At 42.2% G+C, this 20042-nt stretch overlaps 1 protein-coding gene across 3 annotated transcripts; it reads right to left on the bottom strand.

The window, feature by feature from the left end:
* Positions 1-5073: 5073 nt before the first annotated feature.
* On the bottom strand, positions 5074-19191 carry RCN2 (reticulocalbin 2). Of its 3 annotated transcripts, none has more exons than XM_068144141.1 (7): positions 19036-19191; positions 18785-18890; positions 15908-16104; positions 13073-13186; positions 11588-11684; positions 9338-9480; positions 5074-5867 (listed from the first exon to the last, which is right to left on the bottom strand). In XM_068144141.1, the coding sequence occupies exons 1-7, from the start codon at positions 19147-19149 to the stop codon at positions 5715-5717; spliced, it is 924 nt and encodes a 307-aa protein (XP_068000242.1). In that variant the 5' UTR covers positions 19150-19191; the 3' UTR covers positions 5074-5714. The 3 variants fall into 3 exon arrangements, with proteins under 3 accessions (XP_068000242.1, XP_068000243.1, XP_068000244.1); XM_068144142.1 differs by having other exon boundaries at positions 13073-13174; positions 19036-19190; XM_068144143.1 differs by lacking the exons at positions 18785-18890; positions 19036-19191 and adding an exon at positions 18646-18741.
* Between the last annotated feature and the right edge of the window lie 851 nt (positions 19192-20042).

Here is a 20042-nt window from a genome sequence, read left to right as displayed (position 1 = left end):
CCTATGGTCCACAACTTTGATACTTCATCTCCTTACTGTCATGTTATTCTCCCTGGCCCTGTTCACCTGACATTTTTAAGTGCAGTGTTAGTTTAGAAATCAAATTTTGCTAAATCCTTGCTTTTATAAAAAGACGGGGGTTGGAACAAGCAGAGGAGTATCTTTTCTTCATTGAGTTTAGCTAGTATGTGTTCTTCTCCAAGTCTCTCTCACTTAGACATCATCCAAATAATCATCCCAATATATTCCCACAGAGCTGGGGACTGCCCCTGAATGATGGCTAACTGGTTATGAGGGGGAGAATGAGGGTACCTTGCCAACAAGGTCACTCAGTCCCCCTCTTAGAAACCTGAGTGGGTCTGAGTGTTTTGGGGGTTATTTTAAAGCCAAGGTGTGTTAATACTGGAATTGGGAATGTTCTGTGTGTGCTGCTTACAAAGTGAGATGGGATGCAACAGGCTAGACACCTTAAGTACTTCTTCACCACAAACTACAGCGTATTGATAATGTGACACTTCAACTTCGCCATCTCTCTTTTTATTCTTCCTGTAAGTCAAAGGAAGGTTCCATTCTGAGTTTGACATTTTGATATTTTTTTTGGACTGGCTCTTTTGAGCTGTGCCAGCAGACACCATAACCTGAACTGTGCTCCTGAAACTTCCACAGGTAGCAGCTGTGTAATTAAATGGAATAAAGTCTCAGTTATGAAATGCATCATCAGCTGAATCTGCTCTTGCTTTCTAAATCATCCCTACCCCCTGCTTTTGTTTGTTTGGCAAGGTTTGAGATTGGGCAAGAAAGTGAGAAAAGAATCAACGTTCCAAGAGCAGTGAGACAGACAGGCACACAGAGATTGCCAAAGCGTTATGTCCCTGAGAAACCAGGGACAAGCAGTCCCTTAGCTTTTCAAACTGTCTTCTTGGCTATCACAGCAGTCTCTGCTCTATGTGCTGCTGGAGGATGCATAGCAATGCCTAAGGAAGAAGAGGAGTCATTAGTATGCCTCTAAGAAGTCTGTTTGATCTGTAGGATATTTATCAGTGGTTGGAGGTTCTTTTCAAGCAAAGCATGTTTTACAGGAGAACAGCACAAGGCACGGCCCTTTGTCCCAGGATGTCTTCATGGTCAAGTAAGTGTGGTTATAGCTAAAGTTTGGATGTTGTGGAAAAACTTCTGTAAAAGCTGGCAGAGGGGAAGGAGGTACCAGACACTGCTCTCAGCCTTCACAGAGCAGCTCAGAATTTTCTAAAAAGAACATGGCCAACAGGAAGTATCAAGAACAGGCTAACCTGGGTTACTCTGTGCGTGACTTTGGCAGGCTCTGGTAATTCCATATTCAGTACCAGCCATTCCTTCTATAAGTAGAAGAAATTATGCCACAATTGAGTGCTGAAAATCTCTGCTCTCATTACAATGGAAGTTTCTATTTAATTTCTATCTACACTGAAACAGTTACAAGTGCTGAGGCACTTTGCTTCATTGCACATTTTCCCAGTATCATTAAAAAATGCTACATAAGGGACTGTGTCAGTGTGTAATCCAGAGCGTGCTGGTGCTACTCTCAAGCTTTTTGGAGAGTCATCATTGACTGTTAGGGGCTGGATTGCCACTTTGGGTGACCTAAACACTACATGGAACTATCAAAAGCCACAAGTCTTTCTTATTGTGAAAAGTGCAATTAGGCTTCTAAAGTGAAAGAAGCCTAATTTTAAAAACATTATCAGAAATCTAAAGAAGTCTGTGTTAATTTACTGCAGGAATTACAGAAGCACTCACTAGAATGCAGTTTTAGTAAAGGAATGAATTTAGCACTTCTCCAAACCCACATTCAGTCACATTAACAATGACGCTGCTTCCTTCTGAAGTACCAGTTGTCTGTAACCATAAAATTACATTAAGAGCTGCAGAGTGACAAAATCTGTAGTTCTATTTCTGTCTTAGTGAGCTAAGCTCTAACAGTACCTAACACAATTTGCTTACAGGAATATCAAAATAAGCAATAAATTGGGCACCTCCAGGGATGGTGACTCCACCACCTCCCTGGGCAGCACATTCCAATGGCAAACGACTCTCTCAGTGAAGAACTTTCTCCTCTCCTCCAGCCTAAACTTCCCCTGGCACAGCTTGAAACTGTGCCCTCTTGTTCTGGTGCTGGTTGCTTGAGAGAAGAGACCAACTCCCTCCTGGCTACAACCTCCCTTCAGGTAGTTGTAGAGAGCAATAAGGTCTCCCCTGAGCCTCCTCTTCTCCAGGCTAAACAACCCCAGCTGCCTCAACCTCTCCTCATAGGGCTTGTGCTCAAGGCCTCTCCCCAGTCTTGTTGCCCTTCTCTGGACACCTTCAAGTCTCTCAATGTCCTTCTTAAACTGAGGGGCCCAGAACTGGAAACAGTACTCAAGGTGTGGCCTAACCAGTGCAGAGTATAGGGCCACAATGACATCCCTGCTCCTGCTGGCCACACTATTCTTGATGCAGGCCAGCATGCCATTGGCCTTCTTGGCCACCTGGACACACTGCTGGCTCATGTTTAGGCAGCTCTCAATCAGCACCCCCAGGTGCCTTTCTGTTTGCCAGCTCTCAGCCACTCCGACCCCAGCCTGTAGCTCTGCCTGGGGTTGTTGTGGCCAATGTGCAGAACCTGGCACTTGGACTTGTTGAATGCCATCCTGTTGGCCTCTGCCCATCTGTCCAGTCGGTCAAGGTCCCTTCTACAGAGCCCTTCTGCCCTCTAACAGATCAACATCTGCTCCCAACTTGGTGTCATCTGCACATTTGCTGATGACTGACTCAATCCCCTCATCCAGATCATCAATAAAGTTATTAAAGAGGATAGGGCGGGCCCAGCACTGATCCCTGGGGCACACCACTGGTGCCTGGCTGCCAGCTGGATGTGGCACCATTCACCACCACTCTCTGGGCTTAGCCTCCGGACAGTTCCTAACCCAGCACAGAGTGCTGCTGTCCAAGCCGTGAGCTGACAGCTTAGCCAGCAGTTTGCTGTGGGGGACGGTGTCAAAGGCCTTGCTGAAGTCCGGGTAGACTACATCCACAGGCCTCCCAACATCCACCAGGCGGGTCACCTCATCATAGAAGGAGATCAGGTTGGTCAGGCAGGACCTGCCCTTCCTAAATCCATGTGGGCTGGACCTGAGCCCTTGGCCATCCTTCAGGTGCGCAGTTGTTACTGTCATCAAGATAATCTGCTTCATAATTTTCCCTGGGACTGCGGTCAGGCTGACAGGCTTGGAGTTTCCAGGTTCCTCCATCCGACCTTCTTGTGTATGGGGATCACACTGGCCAGTTTGCAGTCACCTGGGACCTCACCGGTGAGCCAGGACTGGTGGAAAATGATGGAGAGTGGCTTGGCAATCCAGCAAATGACTTGGAGCCGATTCAATGAGCAAAGGACAGGGGCATCCTTCCAGAAGGATTCTTTTTTTTTTTTTTGTTTTGGAAGATGAGCTTTCAGGTTGATGACATTTTTAATACTGAGCATGCAGCTCAATCTGTCATTGAGACTTCTTTAAAAATACCATCAAGAATAATAACAATCTTGGCAACTTAAGCTGTATTTCAAACCAACAACGACAACTGTATTAACATTTCTGGACACACCTGATTGAATGAGACTATTTTTACCTTACATCCCATCACCAACATGGCAATAGCTGTATTCACATCGTCAGGAAATGAAATAAACATGGGTGGGAAAAGAACTCAACCACAAATTCTGAGAAAGTACTTTGAATTTCCGTCGCCGTGGTATCTAAAATAATACAGTAAAGGTATTCATAGTTTAATACTGAATCAAAACTGCAAGCCTTCTAATGGTGATACTTCAACAGCTACACTGACGGGAATTTCCTGTTTGTTCTGATTAAGAGATGGTATACTGAGAAAAAAAAACCAAGGCAGAGCTATTTGGGTTTTACTCAGTAAAGAGACCTGGGAGGAAGAAAACATTAGTCAAGAAAAACACTGCAAAAGCATTGCAGGAGTTAGTTACTAGAAATTTAAAAAAACCCTAATGCACTCTAACACAACCTGTTCTGGCAGGCTTTGCCTCTGTTTAGAATACTCAGCTAATTTCTGTGACTTTCTAAGAGAGAAAATGCAAATATACGTACTTTCCTAAGTTCAATCTGTTGTGCCATTAACCTTTCAGACTATTTCAACTAGTCACGTAACGGGACAGCACTTGCTTTTATGAATGGTAATTGTGGGGCTTTTGAACAAAGTTCACTTTTAGAGGTTATTATTACAAATAGTATGTGATGCCTTGATACTTTAGATTTCCATATATTGCAAATGGAAAAAAACACAAACACAATTGCTTCCTCAAACTTATCCAGAAAACACTAAATGCACATGTTGCAGTCTTGAACCCTCTTTAGCATCTAGATGAGACGATGTGCCTTTGGTTTATAAAAGCAAAGAATGTTGCTGTTGTGGGTTAAGGCTGGATGCCTTTAAGAACCAGAGAGATGACAGTCCTCCAAGGGACTACGTAGACACCAGAAATCGTAAGCTATGTTATTTTATCCCCTAATCCCTGTATCTGCTATACAAGCAGAGTACAGATTATTCAGCCCTTTTCCTGTCTACCTTTCTGCCCTCCTCTCTCTCCTCTTAGTGCAGTAGTGCTTGCAATGTGGGAGAGGTCTGCTGCCTGGTTCTGTTGTGACACAACCAGCTTGGTAGCAGAGCCGTTTGGCTGAGCTTGGGAGGGTAGGGAGGAAGCAGGGAAGGCCTGGGAGGGCATGGAAGCCTGAGTTGTTCGCTGGTTTGTGGCTTGCTGAACAGGTGGGTCATGAGCTGAAATGTGAACCTGGGAGGTTTTGCATACACGTACACAGGGTAAAGAATTGTCAGTAGTATATCCATTTGAATTTCCAATTCTGTGTGGAGTGTTCTTACTTTACTCCTTTTTGGGAGGGGTAAAATACAGTTTTTCTGTCCACTCCAAACTAAATTACAACAGTTGCCATTGTGTATTACATACTTTGTTGTTCACACATCAAGGAGTCACTATGGGTAACCCGCAGTAAGAAACAAGTGGACAAAACACAGAAAGACAGAATATTGTAAGTTTTAATCCAACAAATGAAGAAGGTCTCAACACAGTAAACTCCTATTGTATTGCTAACGCTGTAGCATAGCACATTAAAAACAATTCTTGTCTATAGATGTAAAAATAGCAAGTTTTATGATACAGTAGAACACAGTATAGAAACCAGTTAAAATTAAATAGAGACCTCTTAAACAATTGAGGCATTAATGTGTTTCTCCAAATGTAGTAAGTAAAACACAGGTAATGCTGGCTCTAAACGCCCCCCCATTGTTCCCATTCCCCACCCTAACTGAACCCATTAGAAAAAATAGCATCTCTCAGTTACTGTGTTTTGTATTCTTTCAGAACCACTTAGATTCCCCTTCAAATACAGGAGAAAACTCTTCACGATACAGTGCTACCCCTGAAGTAATTTATTTCCCAACACTATGCAATTTTGCAAGTATTTAAAGATACATTTTGAAGGTTAGAAGAGGCCCAAGGAAGTCTGCAGGAAGGCAATTAAATTTTGAAGGCAAATTATTTACACAGACATTAGTTCACTGTAATTACAGCATAAAACTTGCAACACAGCTGATGGGGGCTTTTAACAAAAGCTCCAAACGAAAGGAAGAGAAGACAAACAGATTACAAAATAAATAATCTAAAGTTCTTCATGGTAGAAACGTTCATCATGAAGCTGCCTACCATAATCCGTTGCTTCACTGTTAAGAAACAAATCTTGGTTCTTAAGAATTTCTGATTCAGATAGCTTTTTATCATCGTTCGAATCCATTTCTTCAATAAGGTGAACAGCCTGTAAAATAAATGGAACACCATGTGCACAGTGAATAGATACAAGGACTAATAAATAATGCTGTTGGAATGGCTTTGTCAAAGTCCTGCCACAACAACATTATTTGCCAGAAGCTAGAAAAGATTTTAAGACATAGTGAATAGAATAGAATAGAATAGAATAGAATAGAATAGAATAGAATAGAATAGAATAGAATAGAATAGACCAGGTTGGAAGAGACCTTCAAGATCATCACCTACATTCAGAACAGCCCCTTTCTTGCCTCAGTTTGTTGCCTTTTGCCTCTTGCGCTTGGTGGCAAAATCATAGTATCACATCTCTACCCTCACTATCATTTCTAAAGCAACAAATCAATGTCAAACCCACAGCTTTACTTTGAGGGCAGAAGACAGGATTAAACCAGCCACAATTAATCAGATTCCTGGAAGCACCCACAGTCCTTGAAATCCATGGGTGAGGGCACATCTTCACTGCATGATCTGCAGAAAGTGTGAGCTCAGCACAGTAGCTAGAGAGCAGCTGTGTTTCCAGAGGGCTCTCTCGGGACATTCAGCTGCTGCATGACAACAAGTTCTCACTGTTAGCTTTGAGCTATGTCATACTTGTACATGAGCTGCTGCAAGTTCTCAGTGTGTGGAACCTCAATGAGGATTTGAGCCAATATAGTGTTCAAGTTGAGCATCCCCTTTCAGAAGTGTGTACCCCTTACCTCTCAGTCACCTAACTATGTTGTGTCTGACCAGGCCACAGCTCTCAAGTCATAGAATTATAGAATTGTTAGGGTTGGAAAGGACCTCAAGGATCATCTAGTTACAACCCCCCTGCCATGGGCAGGGACACCTCACACTACATCAGGTTGCTCAGAGCCACATCCAGCCTGGTCTTAAAAACCTCTAGGGATGCAGCCTCCACCACCTCCCTGGGTAACTTGTTCCAGTGTCTCACCACCCTCATGGTGAAGATTTTCTTCCTAACATCCAATCTGAACCTACCCCTTTCTATTATTGCTTGATTCCCCCGAGTCCTATCATTACCTGACACCCTAAAAAGTCCCTCACCAGCTTGTAGCCCCCTTAAGATACTGAAAAGCCACAATAAGGTCTCCTCAGAGCCTTCTCTTCTCCAGACTGAATAGCCCCAACTCCCTCAGTCTGCCCTCATAGGAGAGGTGCTCCAGCCCTCTAATCATCCTCGTGGCCCTTCTCTGGACATGCTCCAGCATGTCCAAGTCAAGCTCTGAAGCTGTTTTTTATTTCCTGAACCTCTGGAGACTCAGTTTTCCATTGTACATGGAAGTTAAAAACCACAAAAGGGAGCAGGAATAGAGATTTCCAGCTAGATATTCTGTATCTGTGTGTAAATGGTAAACCTGGTTATCGTTCATGACTAAAATGCAATTGGGAACTATTTGATGTCCACTGTGAAAAGTTTACTATCTTGAGCACTGGATGAGACAAGCCATCTATGCATCTGAACATCAGGTTTTGGGTAGCAATCCTGTTTTCCCTTACTTCCTAGAGGAAAAGCTTGCTCTTCTGATAAACCTTTCAAATGCTAAATTGTGACAATGGCATATGAAACTGCAAGTTAAAACAATTCTCAGATGGTTTCCAGATTATAAAAGGCAGAAATTCAGTGGGAAAACAGAAAACCTACTGCAGAATATTTTAGTGGTAGCTCATCCACAAGTATGACATAGCTCAAAGCTAACAAGCTGGTACAGCAGCTCTATTGCACCTATTATTTCTGAGAAATTGGGGAGTCCTAGTATTACATGGGTTTGTTTTTGTTTGCTAAATATCTACAATGATTTAGAGGATCCTTCTGTTCCTGTTTTTTCTGATTGGTTTGGCTCAGTGTAACTGCTTAGTGACTTGTTTTGAAAATTAAACATTACTTACATATAAGCCAAAAAAGGACTGAAGAAAAAAACAGGGACTAACATCAGCCAGGCAAATTTTAAAAGCACTCTGCATGGCAATAGCTAAAAGATTATTAAGACAAACACCTCAGTAAACACGTTCAGTTCCTAGAAATGGGCTGTACAGTTACTTTTCTATTTTTGTGTTACTCAGATACAAGCCTTCTCAAGTAATTTTGCAATGCCAAAATGAAACTGCTATATTCAGCTTTCAAACAGCAGTTTACAACTTAAATCAATCTCTTGAAGATTGATGACTTGGCTGAGCCCTTACATTAACTGAATAAAAAACCCCAGCACATTAGAGAATCAGGTTTTCTATCTGTTCTCTTGCAGAACTGAGCTATTACTACAGCATGGCCATGCTGTAAGCTAAGAATAGTGAAGACCTGTGAGAAAAAAAAAAACAACACGAAAACAGCCAAGCAAACCAGCACTGTGTGAATAGACACAACACCACACAGTCAGTTAGAACATCAGTGTTTCTGTGAAATGAGAACCCACCACTCTCAAGAGATGTTATAAAAAAACCTGTGCAAAGGCTGATGGGTCCACATCTACCAAAATACCTATGAGAGCCATTTAACAGCTTAGCTTCCTACAAGGTTAAACACATGAGCACCCAGTGATGTGTGCTGGACACCTTGGTTTTTTTTCACTGACAGAGCTGTAAAAGGTGGAACCTCAGTAATGAGATGGTCCAGCACAGCACATGGGCTATGCTGTCTCCTTTGAGTCAAACAGCACAGCCCATATCCTGTGCTGGACCAGGAATTACAGAGGTATGGGATGACCTATGTGCTCCTACCACTCTGAACACCAAAATCCTCCAGTGCAAATGAAAGAGGTAAAAACTACTAGCAGAAAGGCAGAAATGCTCTCTACTGTGGTCAGTGACTCTACCAGGCTGTTCTAGAATACTCATTGCTTCAGAAAAATAAAGACAGCTAAAATGACAACCCTTTTAAACCCATTACAGCATTCTTCCCCTGATTAAATCATTTTAATTAGAATGATCAAAGTTTGCATTACAGCATCTTGGATCACAGAATACTTCCATTTTCTTGTTCTCAGGGAAAAATAAGGGTTTGGTTCCACAAAGTACAGTGATTTAAACAGAAGAACTGCCATTAATTTCTGGTTTTGAAATTATGCTGTCACTATATAACAGCTTCTTTCAGCAGTGTTCTCTCTTTAGGTTTACCTACCAAAACTTAAAAAAAACAACCAAAAACCTGCTTAAAATGCTCTATTCCTCAGTCAAGCCAGGTAAGCTATTTAAATGCTCAGAAAAGCATTTTGTTAATTTACAGACATTCATACAATTAATAGGACCTTCAAATCTGCCAAATGCAGTGCAAAGAGCTGCATTGTGTCAAACTGAAAAAAAGGTTAGAAACATTTGCAGCAATCTGCTAGGCATCCATTTTCAATTACTAAGATACATTTCAGTTACTAAGACACATGTGAATGCTACTATCATTTTGTTGTGCTATCTTCCAGCTTCCACTGCAGTAATTAAAATCTAAAGAGCAGTCAAAACACATACCTCCTCTTGTGCAATACCCTGGTTATTAGGGACTATCCAAGACAGCAGCTCTTGAGGGTTGAGCTTCCCATCGTTATCCTTGTCATAGTCATTCACAAACCGATCCTTCTCAACAAGTATCCATTCTGGGTCTTCCCTTGCAGCTAGTAAGACACATTTGTCAAATTAAAAGCCACACTTTACCTTAAAGCAGGTGTTCTCACCTTTTCTCCTAAGCAAACTCTTTTAATCTCATAAAACAGAACATAAAAGTGGTTTCATTGAACAGAGACAAGTTTTTCACAGCTGTCCACATAGATCAAATCAATGCATCTGTCTACACACACATAAAAAAACCACCTGAATGGAATAAATCAGAATTTAAAGCTAAGGTGGTATCAAGACTGTAAGCACACATCTGAACTAAGTGGACATTCAGCTGAAGGTTTACTGTAAGCATACATCTGCACTAAATGGACATTAAACTCAAGGTTTACCATTAGCTGAACTCATCATTTTAGTATCTCCACTATCACCCAAACTGATAGGGGAGAAAGCACACTTGATACTGAATGTGCTGTCAAGTAGATAGCTTCCTACTTATTGGAACAGCTGACAAACCATTAGGAAAATTCAGTGGCTGAGAGAGGCATCTTCCATTTGTAGTATTTACCTTGACTGAGTTAATATTGCTCCCTCCTGTTAATTTACAGCAATCATATTGTGGATACTAGGTTGAGACTATCACATGACTGCAACATGAGCAGTACTACAGGCCTCCCAACACTGGTCCTCTTAAGAGACAGAAGAGAGCAGAGAAAAGCTTTACATCCACAAGTGTCCCAAAAAGTAGATAAACTGTGTTTTGCATTATATGGATTACGAACTGATAAGGCCATACAAAATTTTTAGCAAGATTCTACCGTCCATTCCCCTGCTTTAACATCAAGGGAAGTTCACCTGTGACAGGTAACAGAGGACTGCAGACTCAGGACAATGCTGTAAGCTTTTCAATTAGTTTATTGTCCACTTACTACTTTTTTTCTAAAATACCTGGACTACACCCACAGCAACTTCATTCAGTGCTGTTATTTATTTGTATACTTGTTTTACACTCACCCGGTGCACTGGTAATTGCATCCTGCAACCTAGCCAGCAATCTTAAACTTGTCTCTAACTCTTCCAAGGTATTTAGAAGCAATTCATCAAACTGATACACATTGCAGACAAGCATGAACAGATATTAAGACTTCCTAAACTGTGTGAAAGTCAAAAGTGGTTGGCATCACAAGCAGATAAGTAACAGTGTAAAAATAATTAGGTTTCTATTATAAAAGAATAAAAAGTGTGAAGTCTCTTTTCTTCCTTTCTAACATCTAGTTTTGCAAACAGATGATCCCTTAATGTCACAATTCATGGTGCTGCCCAAACCACAAGACAATTATGAAACCAGACCCACCATGTAGTTTCTTAGTCATTTCAAAGTGTGCTGCAGGAAGACTTTCTGCAGAAGGAATGGCTATCTGGAGAAAAGTTGAAGTAGATTCTACAGTTATAGCTGGTTCTGAATTCTTGCTAACAAGTTTTATAACAAAGCTGTTATCCTCTCTATTACTGCAACAATTTCATTCCCTTGCAACAACTTTGGATAGACTGGTTTGAAAAACCAGAGCAAGAAAAAGATAAAGAACCCTCTAGTTGCATCGGGAATCTATTGTTTTTATTGGCTCTGGAAACAAGGATGGTTATGAATGGCAAAATTCTATGTGGTTTGATTCAAGTGAAGAAAAAGCAGATAAACTTTTGACATCTGGTACACTGAATGGACTCCTTACACTTCCCCTCCACCTCTCTTACAAAACAGAAACAGCTTCAATCCTTCTAAACTAAGGGTGACAGCTCCTTTTGAAGCTGATAAAGTTTAATCTTACATTCATGCTGGCTGGTTTCATGGGTGTGTTCAGTTAACAAAACTCCACCTTATTTCAGCTGCATGAGGAGTGATGAGGAGTATGCTTCAGTCTTTAAGAAAACAAGTAACTTGCAAGGAAACAGTGGAATGGGCTACACACAAACTACTGCCAAATGCATACAGGGTAGACCAAGATAATGACCTACTATGTCCTCTACCAGGTAACTGAATTATTCTATAAGGCAAGATAATGTTAGTGAGATTCTGAAAAACTGGAAACAAAGGTGCATACAATTCACTCCATTCCAAAGCTTTTGTTCGGTTCCTTCTTCCATGCCCCCCTCCCCTTTTCTCCTTACTTGGGTCTCTTCTGTAATCACCAAGGAATTCATCCAGGCTAACAAATCCATCTCCATCTTTATCATGTTCTTCTAAAGCCTCCTGAATGACAAAGTCCTTTTGTATACATATAAAAAAAAACCAACAACAATCAAGTTGAGAAAAAATAGCAGCTTGTAATCAAAAGAAACAGCAACAGATTGCTTTAGAGCAATAGGGTATTCTTTAATGCGTCCCTCATTTCCAATCTGCTTTTCTGCTTTATGCAGACTACTGAAGCAATTGATTCCTGTGCAACAATCCAGATCTGTTTCTAGGAGTTTAGGAGGCCAGGTTTTGTGAAAACCAAATCTGAAAGGCATAGAGAGAGTTGAAATCCTTCAACTCAATGCAAAAGAAGTACCTGAAAAACACGAATTGGTACAAATTTGTATCATTCCGTTTCACTTGTCTTTTTTCACGTGTATATTCACCAAACTCCATTTTTGCAATGTTGGTCTTTTGGTCCTGTGCTTCCCAGTGAAGCTGGTGAGCCTGTTTGGTAGTTTTGTTTTTTCTTGTTTGCCCATAATCAACAGCTATGTCCACCCAAACAGAGGCTCTGTGTGCTTGGCACTCCTCCTGGCAGCTGGCCGTACAAGCACCAGAAAGTCACAAGTGAAGGCTATATTGCAGAGAGGCACCCATGAACTTTTAACTGTGGCCAACTGTCAGTACTGAGCTAGAATGACACCTAAGCTCACAGCAGTGATCAAAGAATCACAGAAACATTCAGGTTGGAAAAGACCCTTGGGATCACCAAGTCCAACCATTGATTCTATTCTACAAGGTTCACCTTTAAACCATATCCCCAAGCACCATATCCAAAAGACCCCTAAACACATCCAGGGTTGGTGACTCCACCACCTCCCTGGGCAGCCTGTGCCAATTGCTATTAGATTTTCTTTTGTGGAAACAATGAAACAGATAACCAACAATAGAGTGCTCCTGGCTGAAGTAACAACCCCCTAAGCTCTGACTGTTGTACAGTCAATATTAAAGCTTCGGATAGGGTTGAATGCTTTTTTTTTCCTGGCTGAAAAAGTGGCTATTGTGTCTCTCTAAGCAAAGTGAGATTACCTGGCACCTGACCATTTCCTATGCAGAGCTCTCTCCTGCATGTCCCTTAAACAGAACTGAACTCTGACCTAGGCACAAAACTCCCTCAAGCTAAAATCTCACTCATATACTTCCAACCTAACAGTTTAGAGATAGCTGTACCCATCCAGTCCCAGAAGTCTGTGCAGCACCAGTTCTTGAAACAATTTCAAAGAAAACCACTGAACTACTGCTCCAGCTCCTGACCTCCAGCACTGGATCCAGAACACATTATCTGATTTTTAGTTTGGTCTATAAAAGCAATACACAGGAGTGGTAAAAAGCACATTTCCTGGAGGACTGGGGCTCCATTAAAAAGCTCCTGCATCTCTGTATACAGGTTGATACAACAGGCTCCTAAACCTTACCGTCATATACTCTGCTTCTTCAGGATGTTCAAAGGCAACAAATTCATCCACATTTAGATCAGGAACATCGTCTCTATTAGCTTTTTCAAAACGCTTTTTCTCCTTTAAATGAAGCTTAGAAAATAGATTTAGTTAGAGCACTTAATGAAAAGCAAAACCAACGTTACAGTAGCTGGCTGTAAGCTCATTAGAATACTGTATACTCATGGTATACTGATGTTGTACTGTCACTAGACAGAGCTCATCCAGAGCAATGACAACAGCCCCTTTAATTGAGCTAGTTTTATTCTAACAATCCCATAAAAACCACTTTTTTTTTTTTAATTTAAGGAGACATTTTAAATGTACTTTTAGCCAGGGCTTCAAAAACAACACAAAAAAAAGGAGGTAAGGAAAAGAGCAAGAATTCTTGTCTTTACAAATGCTTCCTCTGCTAAAAGTCACCAATTCCCAAGCTAACCTGGTGGAGTTCAAGGGTTATAATTAACGGTAACCATGGCAATTTCCAAAATTTACACTTCCAAGAAATTTCATCTTCTGGATCTGTATCTCATTTGTAGTTCAGAAAAGATCTTGAAATACCATAGTATCATATATTTATGTAAAATACCTTTTCTGAAGCTATTTTAAGTGTTGGATTCCTTTAAGTGGCAGATTCCTTTAATACAAGACTGAGGTCCATTACATCTGGACATACTTCAAAGCAAAGTCACTTTTCTAGCCCCTTTCAAGGGTAAGTATTAGCATGCCTTTAAAAAATACATAATGTCCACAAAAAGCATTCCAAGTTCTTATTTCTGAATGTCTTGCACTTCCTGTTTCTGTATTCCAAACGTGCAAAAAGACATGATTTTTCCCCCCCTCATTTAATTTCATACAGCCTCTCCAAACAAAATAAAGGCTCACACCATTGATAACTGGTCTCTAGTCAGCCTGCACATGATATGAGCTATAAAGATTTTGGAATCCCTTGATTGTGTTGTGCTATTAAGTGTGTCTCTGATCTATGTAAGGGGGTGGCCAGAGATCAAAAATAACCATTTGAAATTGTACTTCCAAGTTTACAAGCTATTTATTGACACTGCTCTCAAAATCAGGCTGACTGATACAGAGCATAACATGCAACACGTGAAAGTGTTAAGATCTTAACTATTCTGCAAAATAATGAATTACCCCCTTAAAGAAAAGTTGACCTTAGCTGCCAGTTTAAATAGGAAGGTAATTCAGGACTGACCAACACAAACGTGAGCTAACTGAGCTGAGGGCTCACCCTGCCAGTGTTTGAGAAGTGACAAACAAGGCTGCCACCTTCTGGCGCATTCCTGCTTTTACTTGATGGCAATTCTAAATCTAACTCTTCCATTTTGGTAGGAGCATCATCACCCATTTCCAAATGCAAGGAAAACGCTGAAGATGGCCGACTTTTGATGTTTGTACTATGCTGCTAATTTTGCTCTTTACAATAAAAAAAGGAAGGACTTTGTACAAGTGTCCATCGATAGGACAAGGGCAAATGGATTTAAATTGAAAGAGAATAGGTTTAGATTGGATCTTAAGAAATTCTTCACTATGAGGGTGGCAAGACTCTGGAATGGATTGTCCAGAGAGGTTGTGGATGCCCCCTCCCTATAGATGTTCGAGGCCAGGTTGGATGGGGCCTTGAGTAACCTGGTCTAGTTGAGAGGTGTCCCTGCCATGGCAGGGAGGTTGGGTTAGATGATCTCTAAGGCCTCCTCCAGCCTAAGCTGTTCTATGGTTGTATGAATATATGCCAAAGAAGTCATCAACCAGGAAAACCTAACAAGCAGTCTAACAAAGTATAGCACATGTAAGGTAGTAGGAGTCGGAGCTCAGAGTATGTGTGATGGCAGCATCTGACACATGGGATCAACTGGTAGCTCTATTTCAAATCTTGTTTTAAAAGCTGTGCAATTATTCAGGCAAGCAACCTCCAAAGCTTTACACTTTGTTTCTTCAAACTGTAAAATCCAATGCCCATTTTAGCTTTACTTTTGCCAACACCCTGTATCATCTACTACTATTTTACTAAAAGCAGCCAAAGCAATCCTCACATTAAAAAAAACAGTGACAAACTCAGGCCAGAATACTCTGAAAACTTACTCTCTTTTTGGGAAATATTTACATGTACTTATATGTAACTTGAAAGGCCATACATCCTGCTATGTGGTGATTCTTGGTGAACCTTTCCCACTTAATTCTATTGTCTCTTTCCATGCTGCTTTCGTACATGAGATTAATCCATAACTTCTGTTATTTATACATCCAGCTTTACCTAGCAGAGCAGCATTTTGCTTGCTAAACATGTCTGAATTGCTGCTGCGTTCTCTGCTGGTCTCTAATGGACAGCAAGTGTTAAAGCAGGCAATATTGATACCCTACATGGCATACCTGAGAAATAACTGGGAAAGTGGATAGGACAGTGCAATAAAAGGGGTTCAAGGGCTTCCTTTACCTCCAGCACCAGTGGCACTAGCCCATCTTGAAGGCAGGACACTGGTTAGGCTACTGACCAAATCTACAGCCCACTGCCATCTTGTTTGAAGACAATGCTTGAGACTACGCTCTGTGATAAGACTGTTGACTCCACTCAGCTAGCAGAATACACTCTGGAGGTATGATTTCATTCTGTCTTTGTTTTGTTGGTAGCGGCTTTAATACTCTATTACTTTTCTATAATTACTCAACTATCTCAAATAGATGAAAGTATGAACACATGTGCCAGCTGCTAGGTTTCTCTACCCATCCTCTTTCCTCACAACAAACGTTGCTGCCTTTTGCCAACAGCTTACAGAAACTGACGCCAAAACATTTTACCTGGCGAAATGATTCTTCCTCTTGATCCTCCAGGACAGTGTTCTCATCAAAATCAATTACACGATCATACATTTGCATATTATACTCCTTCCAAGATACTAATCCATCACCATCTTTGTCATAGTCGTTGAAGTGTTGCTTGGCTTCTTGTGTAACATAATGTTTAAAAGACTGCTGTATCCAGGAACTCAGCTCATCTGTGAAAACCATTCAAAAAGACTAAAGTTAAAAACTCAGAATCACCTGCACAATAAAAACTGTAAAGATACCACAGGTCTATTCAGTCTGGAGTAGACTCTGCAATTCAGATGTAAGCACACAGGCAAGAGGTTAGTTAAAGCAAAACAATCTGTTTCCTCTATGCTAAAGGTTCTTTCATGGTAATTGAATAAAAGAGATCAGAGTTAGAGCCTTCAGGACTCCCTTCCCTGTACCATTTCTCCATTGCTACCTTAGGCTGGAGTTAAATGGGTTCTTCTATCCGACCTACACTGGTGCTGCCACAGAGCAAAGCACCACCCTCTGATAAACACGGGACGTGGCTGGAAAAAAGTACTGCTGGTAGTGTTCCTACAGCTGCAGAGTGAACTGGATCACTAAAAACTTACCCAATAAAACGCAAGACCCTTAGTTTTCGCTGTAAAAGGACCCTTATGTAACTCCCTGGAGCAATGAAAGCAGGAAGCCTGCCCCTTTTGGTGTCTGCTGACATTTATGTCATCTTGAAGTGATTATGACTTTTCATATTATCAACACTGTAGCATCCTTTGACCTTTTGTTTCTTTTTCTTCAGAGCTTTATGAAAATGATGCTGAATGTGGTTTACACAGACAAGTCTAAGCATAACTTTTTACCTATCAGTTCCTATCAGTTTTGGGTTAATTACCCAAAATAAAATATTAACTCATACTTTCCCTTTACTTGGGGCTGAAATCAAGCCTTATATATTTTGGAAATGCCATTAAGCTTCTTGCTTCTATAGAACTGTGGCTAAAAGGAATAAAGCTTAAACACAGATCCATTCAAAGACAACAAAGTTACTTCATTTAATCACACAAATATGATAAAGTTACTTCACTTGAAAGATTAGGAAAACATATTCTCTCAGTATCATCCTGTTGTTTACAGGTGCCCAGAAGGGGAAGACAACTTCCTTTGCATTGAACAATTATATAGCTAAATCAAGTCAACAGAAATCCTGTTCTGAAGAGTCAAGCTGACTAATATTACTGTAAAAACATCTTTTGGTGTTTTTAAATGTCGAAAGAACTTACTGGATTCTTCTTGGCAGAAACCTCAGTGTAACTTTACTAGGTTTGCTGAAATATTTTTGAAAATAACCAAGAGATTTTTATAAATACACTTTGAATGCTGAATTTTTATTACCAAAGGAACTTCCTAACAAATCCTGCGAAGTGACTGAGCACATGGAAATGTGCATGTCACGCTTTGTTACCACCAAGGCTGATGCACAAAACCAGCTTTGCCTTACAAGAAATTGCAATGTGATTTCTTGTGGGTGACATAATTTATAGCAAGGTTTACTTCTCAGCATTTAAGGTACAAGGCATGGCCACCTGAACCCATAACGTCCAGAGCCAGTAATCAGTATTAATAAATCACATCTTCCCTCAGCGACAGCCTCCAAATGGAGGCACTACTAACAAGGAGAAAGCTCTTGATGAGTGTTTTGCAATATACTGAAAAAGAACTAAGCTGGAAAAGATTCAATACCATGTTTCTTAGTGTAAACACACATTCCACTCTGGAGTTTGCCTTTAGGAAGTGAGAAGGCAAGTTCCCACTACACTGAGAACCAGATGCAATATATACTATGAGGATAGAGTATGGCTGGAATTTTTAGTTTTAACAGACTTCTTCCCCTATAGCTTTCATGTTGTGAAGTGCCTGTTGTTTATCACAAGGATTACCCATCCCACCAAAGTGATATTCTATCTCACCTCTACACCATTAGATACAGGAACACTGCTTTAAGTGTGCAGCTTATTAATTTCAGCATATAAAGTCACTTGGCAGATACAGTGATCTCATCTCTAAAATTGTACTTTACCCTCTCACCTAGAAATCCTGCATGTTTAGTATCATGTTAATGAAGTATCACCCTTCTGGCATGCAAACAAGGATTCCACTTGCTCTGCATGCATGAGAATTTTGGGGGTTGTCAAAATCACAGCAAAATAGCAGGAATTCTTTTTCATTGTGAGTTTGAAAATTAAACCAGGAAAGCATTGTGATGGTGTACTGAAAAGTAGGGCCAGAGTTTATCGTGGAGTTCCTAAGTGTGACTGAAAATCCCATCCATATGGGAAAAGACATTTGATAATATATTGTGATGAAATAACTATGATTCCTCAGTGTCACTTGGTGTCACCGGGTATGGAAACACATAGCACATTATGGCTGCAGTGTACTTTCTTTGCCACTCTCTAAGTTGCACAAAAAGGATTTCAAACAGAAATGTACAGGATTCTAAGTGGCTTGAGCGGTGTAAGGGGCAATGAGAGCCTGGGGCTGGTGCCGGTAATGAGAGTGGCTGTTAGCCGAGCTTGCTCGCTCCTGTGTGCTCCTGTGGGCTTTCGCTTCTTTCGCCTGAGGTACCGAGACGCGCTCTGTACAAAGTCTGTTGGTGTTTGTAAGGCGCTGGGCAAGAGGCTCGTTTTTCACGGAGATTCTGCACAGCGTAGGAGTCACCGGCCGTGGCACGGGGAGAGCGTTACCTTTCCCTCCTCCGAGGGCACCGGGCGAGACTTGAGACATGGACAAAGCTCGGTCCTCGCCCAGTTAAAGCTCCACGCGTGCCACCAGCTCGGCCCCGGGGCACGCAACCCCCGCGGTCCCCGGGCCGCCCGCCGTTACCCTTGGTGAGGAGCCCGTCCGCGTCCGAGTCGATCTTCTTCACAATGGCTCTGAGCCGCCGCTGCTGCTCTTCCGGGCTGAGCCGCGCGTACTCCTCCGCCTCCTCCTGCGGCAGAGGGAACGGCGCGTCAGCCCGCCGGCCCCGCCGAGCCTGCCCAGGCCGGGGTATGGGGCACAGCGCCCGCCCCGCGGCCTGGGCGGGAAGCAGGCGGCCCGCCGCCGCCCGGCCCCGCGGCTCCCCGCGGCCCCACCTGTCCGCCGAGCAGCGCCTCCCGGTCGTAGTCGGCGCGGTGCTGCCCGTGCGCCGCGCCCAGCACCGCCAGGACCAGGCCCAGCGCCAGCAGAGACACCCGCCGCAGCCGCATCGCGACCGCCGAGAAGGGACCGGTGGCGAGGGGCGGGGAAAGGGGCCGCGGGGGGCGGGCAGAGCGGCGGTGGGGGGCTCGGGGGCGCCGCCTGCGCGGGGGGTCGGGCCCGGGAGGAGGCGCGACCGGGCTCGGCGGGGCCTGCGGGGTACACCCCCAGCCCTGCGAAATCTGCGTGCCGGGAACGGACTGCTAGTTAAGAACGAGAAAGTTGTTGTCCGGTCCTTTGTGCCGTGTCAGTGGAGATGCTAAATATTATCAAGATACAGAGATGGTTTCCAACTTCTGAGCATCAGTGAAGTCCGGCCGACGGACGTGACTGTCACCAGAACTTCAGAACAGCATCAACAAATCCTGGCATGGAATCATAGAATCGTTTCACTTGGAAAAAGACCTTTAAGATCCAGAAGTCCTACCATCCTTTAAATCTACCAAGATTGGTGCTAAACCATGTCCCTCAGCACCACCACATTGCTGTCTTCGAAACACCAGCAGGGATGGGGATGAAACCACCTCCGTGGGCAGCCTGTACCAGTGTTTGACAACCCTTTCAGCGAAGAAGTTTCATATGAAGTCCAACCTAAACCTCCCCTGGTGCAACTTGAGGCCATTTCCTCTCATCTTCACTTGTTACTAGGGAGAAAAGAGTGACTCATACTTTGCTACAACCTCCTTTCAGGTAGCTGTAGGGCATTAGGGAAGATTATCAAGAAATGAGCACTGTGAAGTTTTAGACCAAAAGGAAACAAACGTTTCTCTTGCTTGAAGAGCCAATTAATAAATAACACTTCTATAAACGAAGTTAAAGGGAAGCAATGCTTTATGAGTTAACAAGGTGGATCAATACACATTTTCATAACAGATAATAGAAAAGAGAGATGGAAAATAAATTT

This window comes from Melanerpes formicivorus, unplaced genomic scaffold (genome assembly GCF_026170545.1).
Source record: "Melanerpes formicivorus ecotype bairdi unplaced genomic scaffold, bMelFor1.0.p_v2 SCAF_10, whole genome shotgun sequence".
NCBI classification, from domain to species: domain Eukaryota; kingdom Metazoa; phylum Chordata; class Aves; order Piciformes; family Picidae; genus Melanerpes; species Melanerpes formicivorus.
This window is presented reverse-complemented; position numbering and strand designations above follow the sequence as displayed.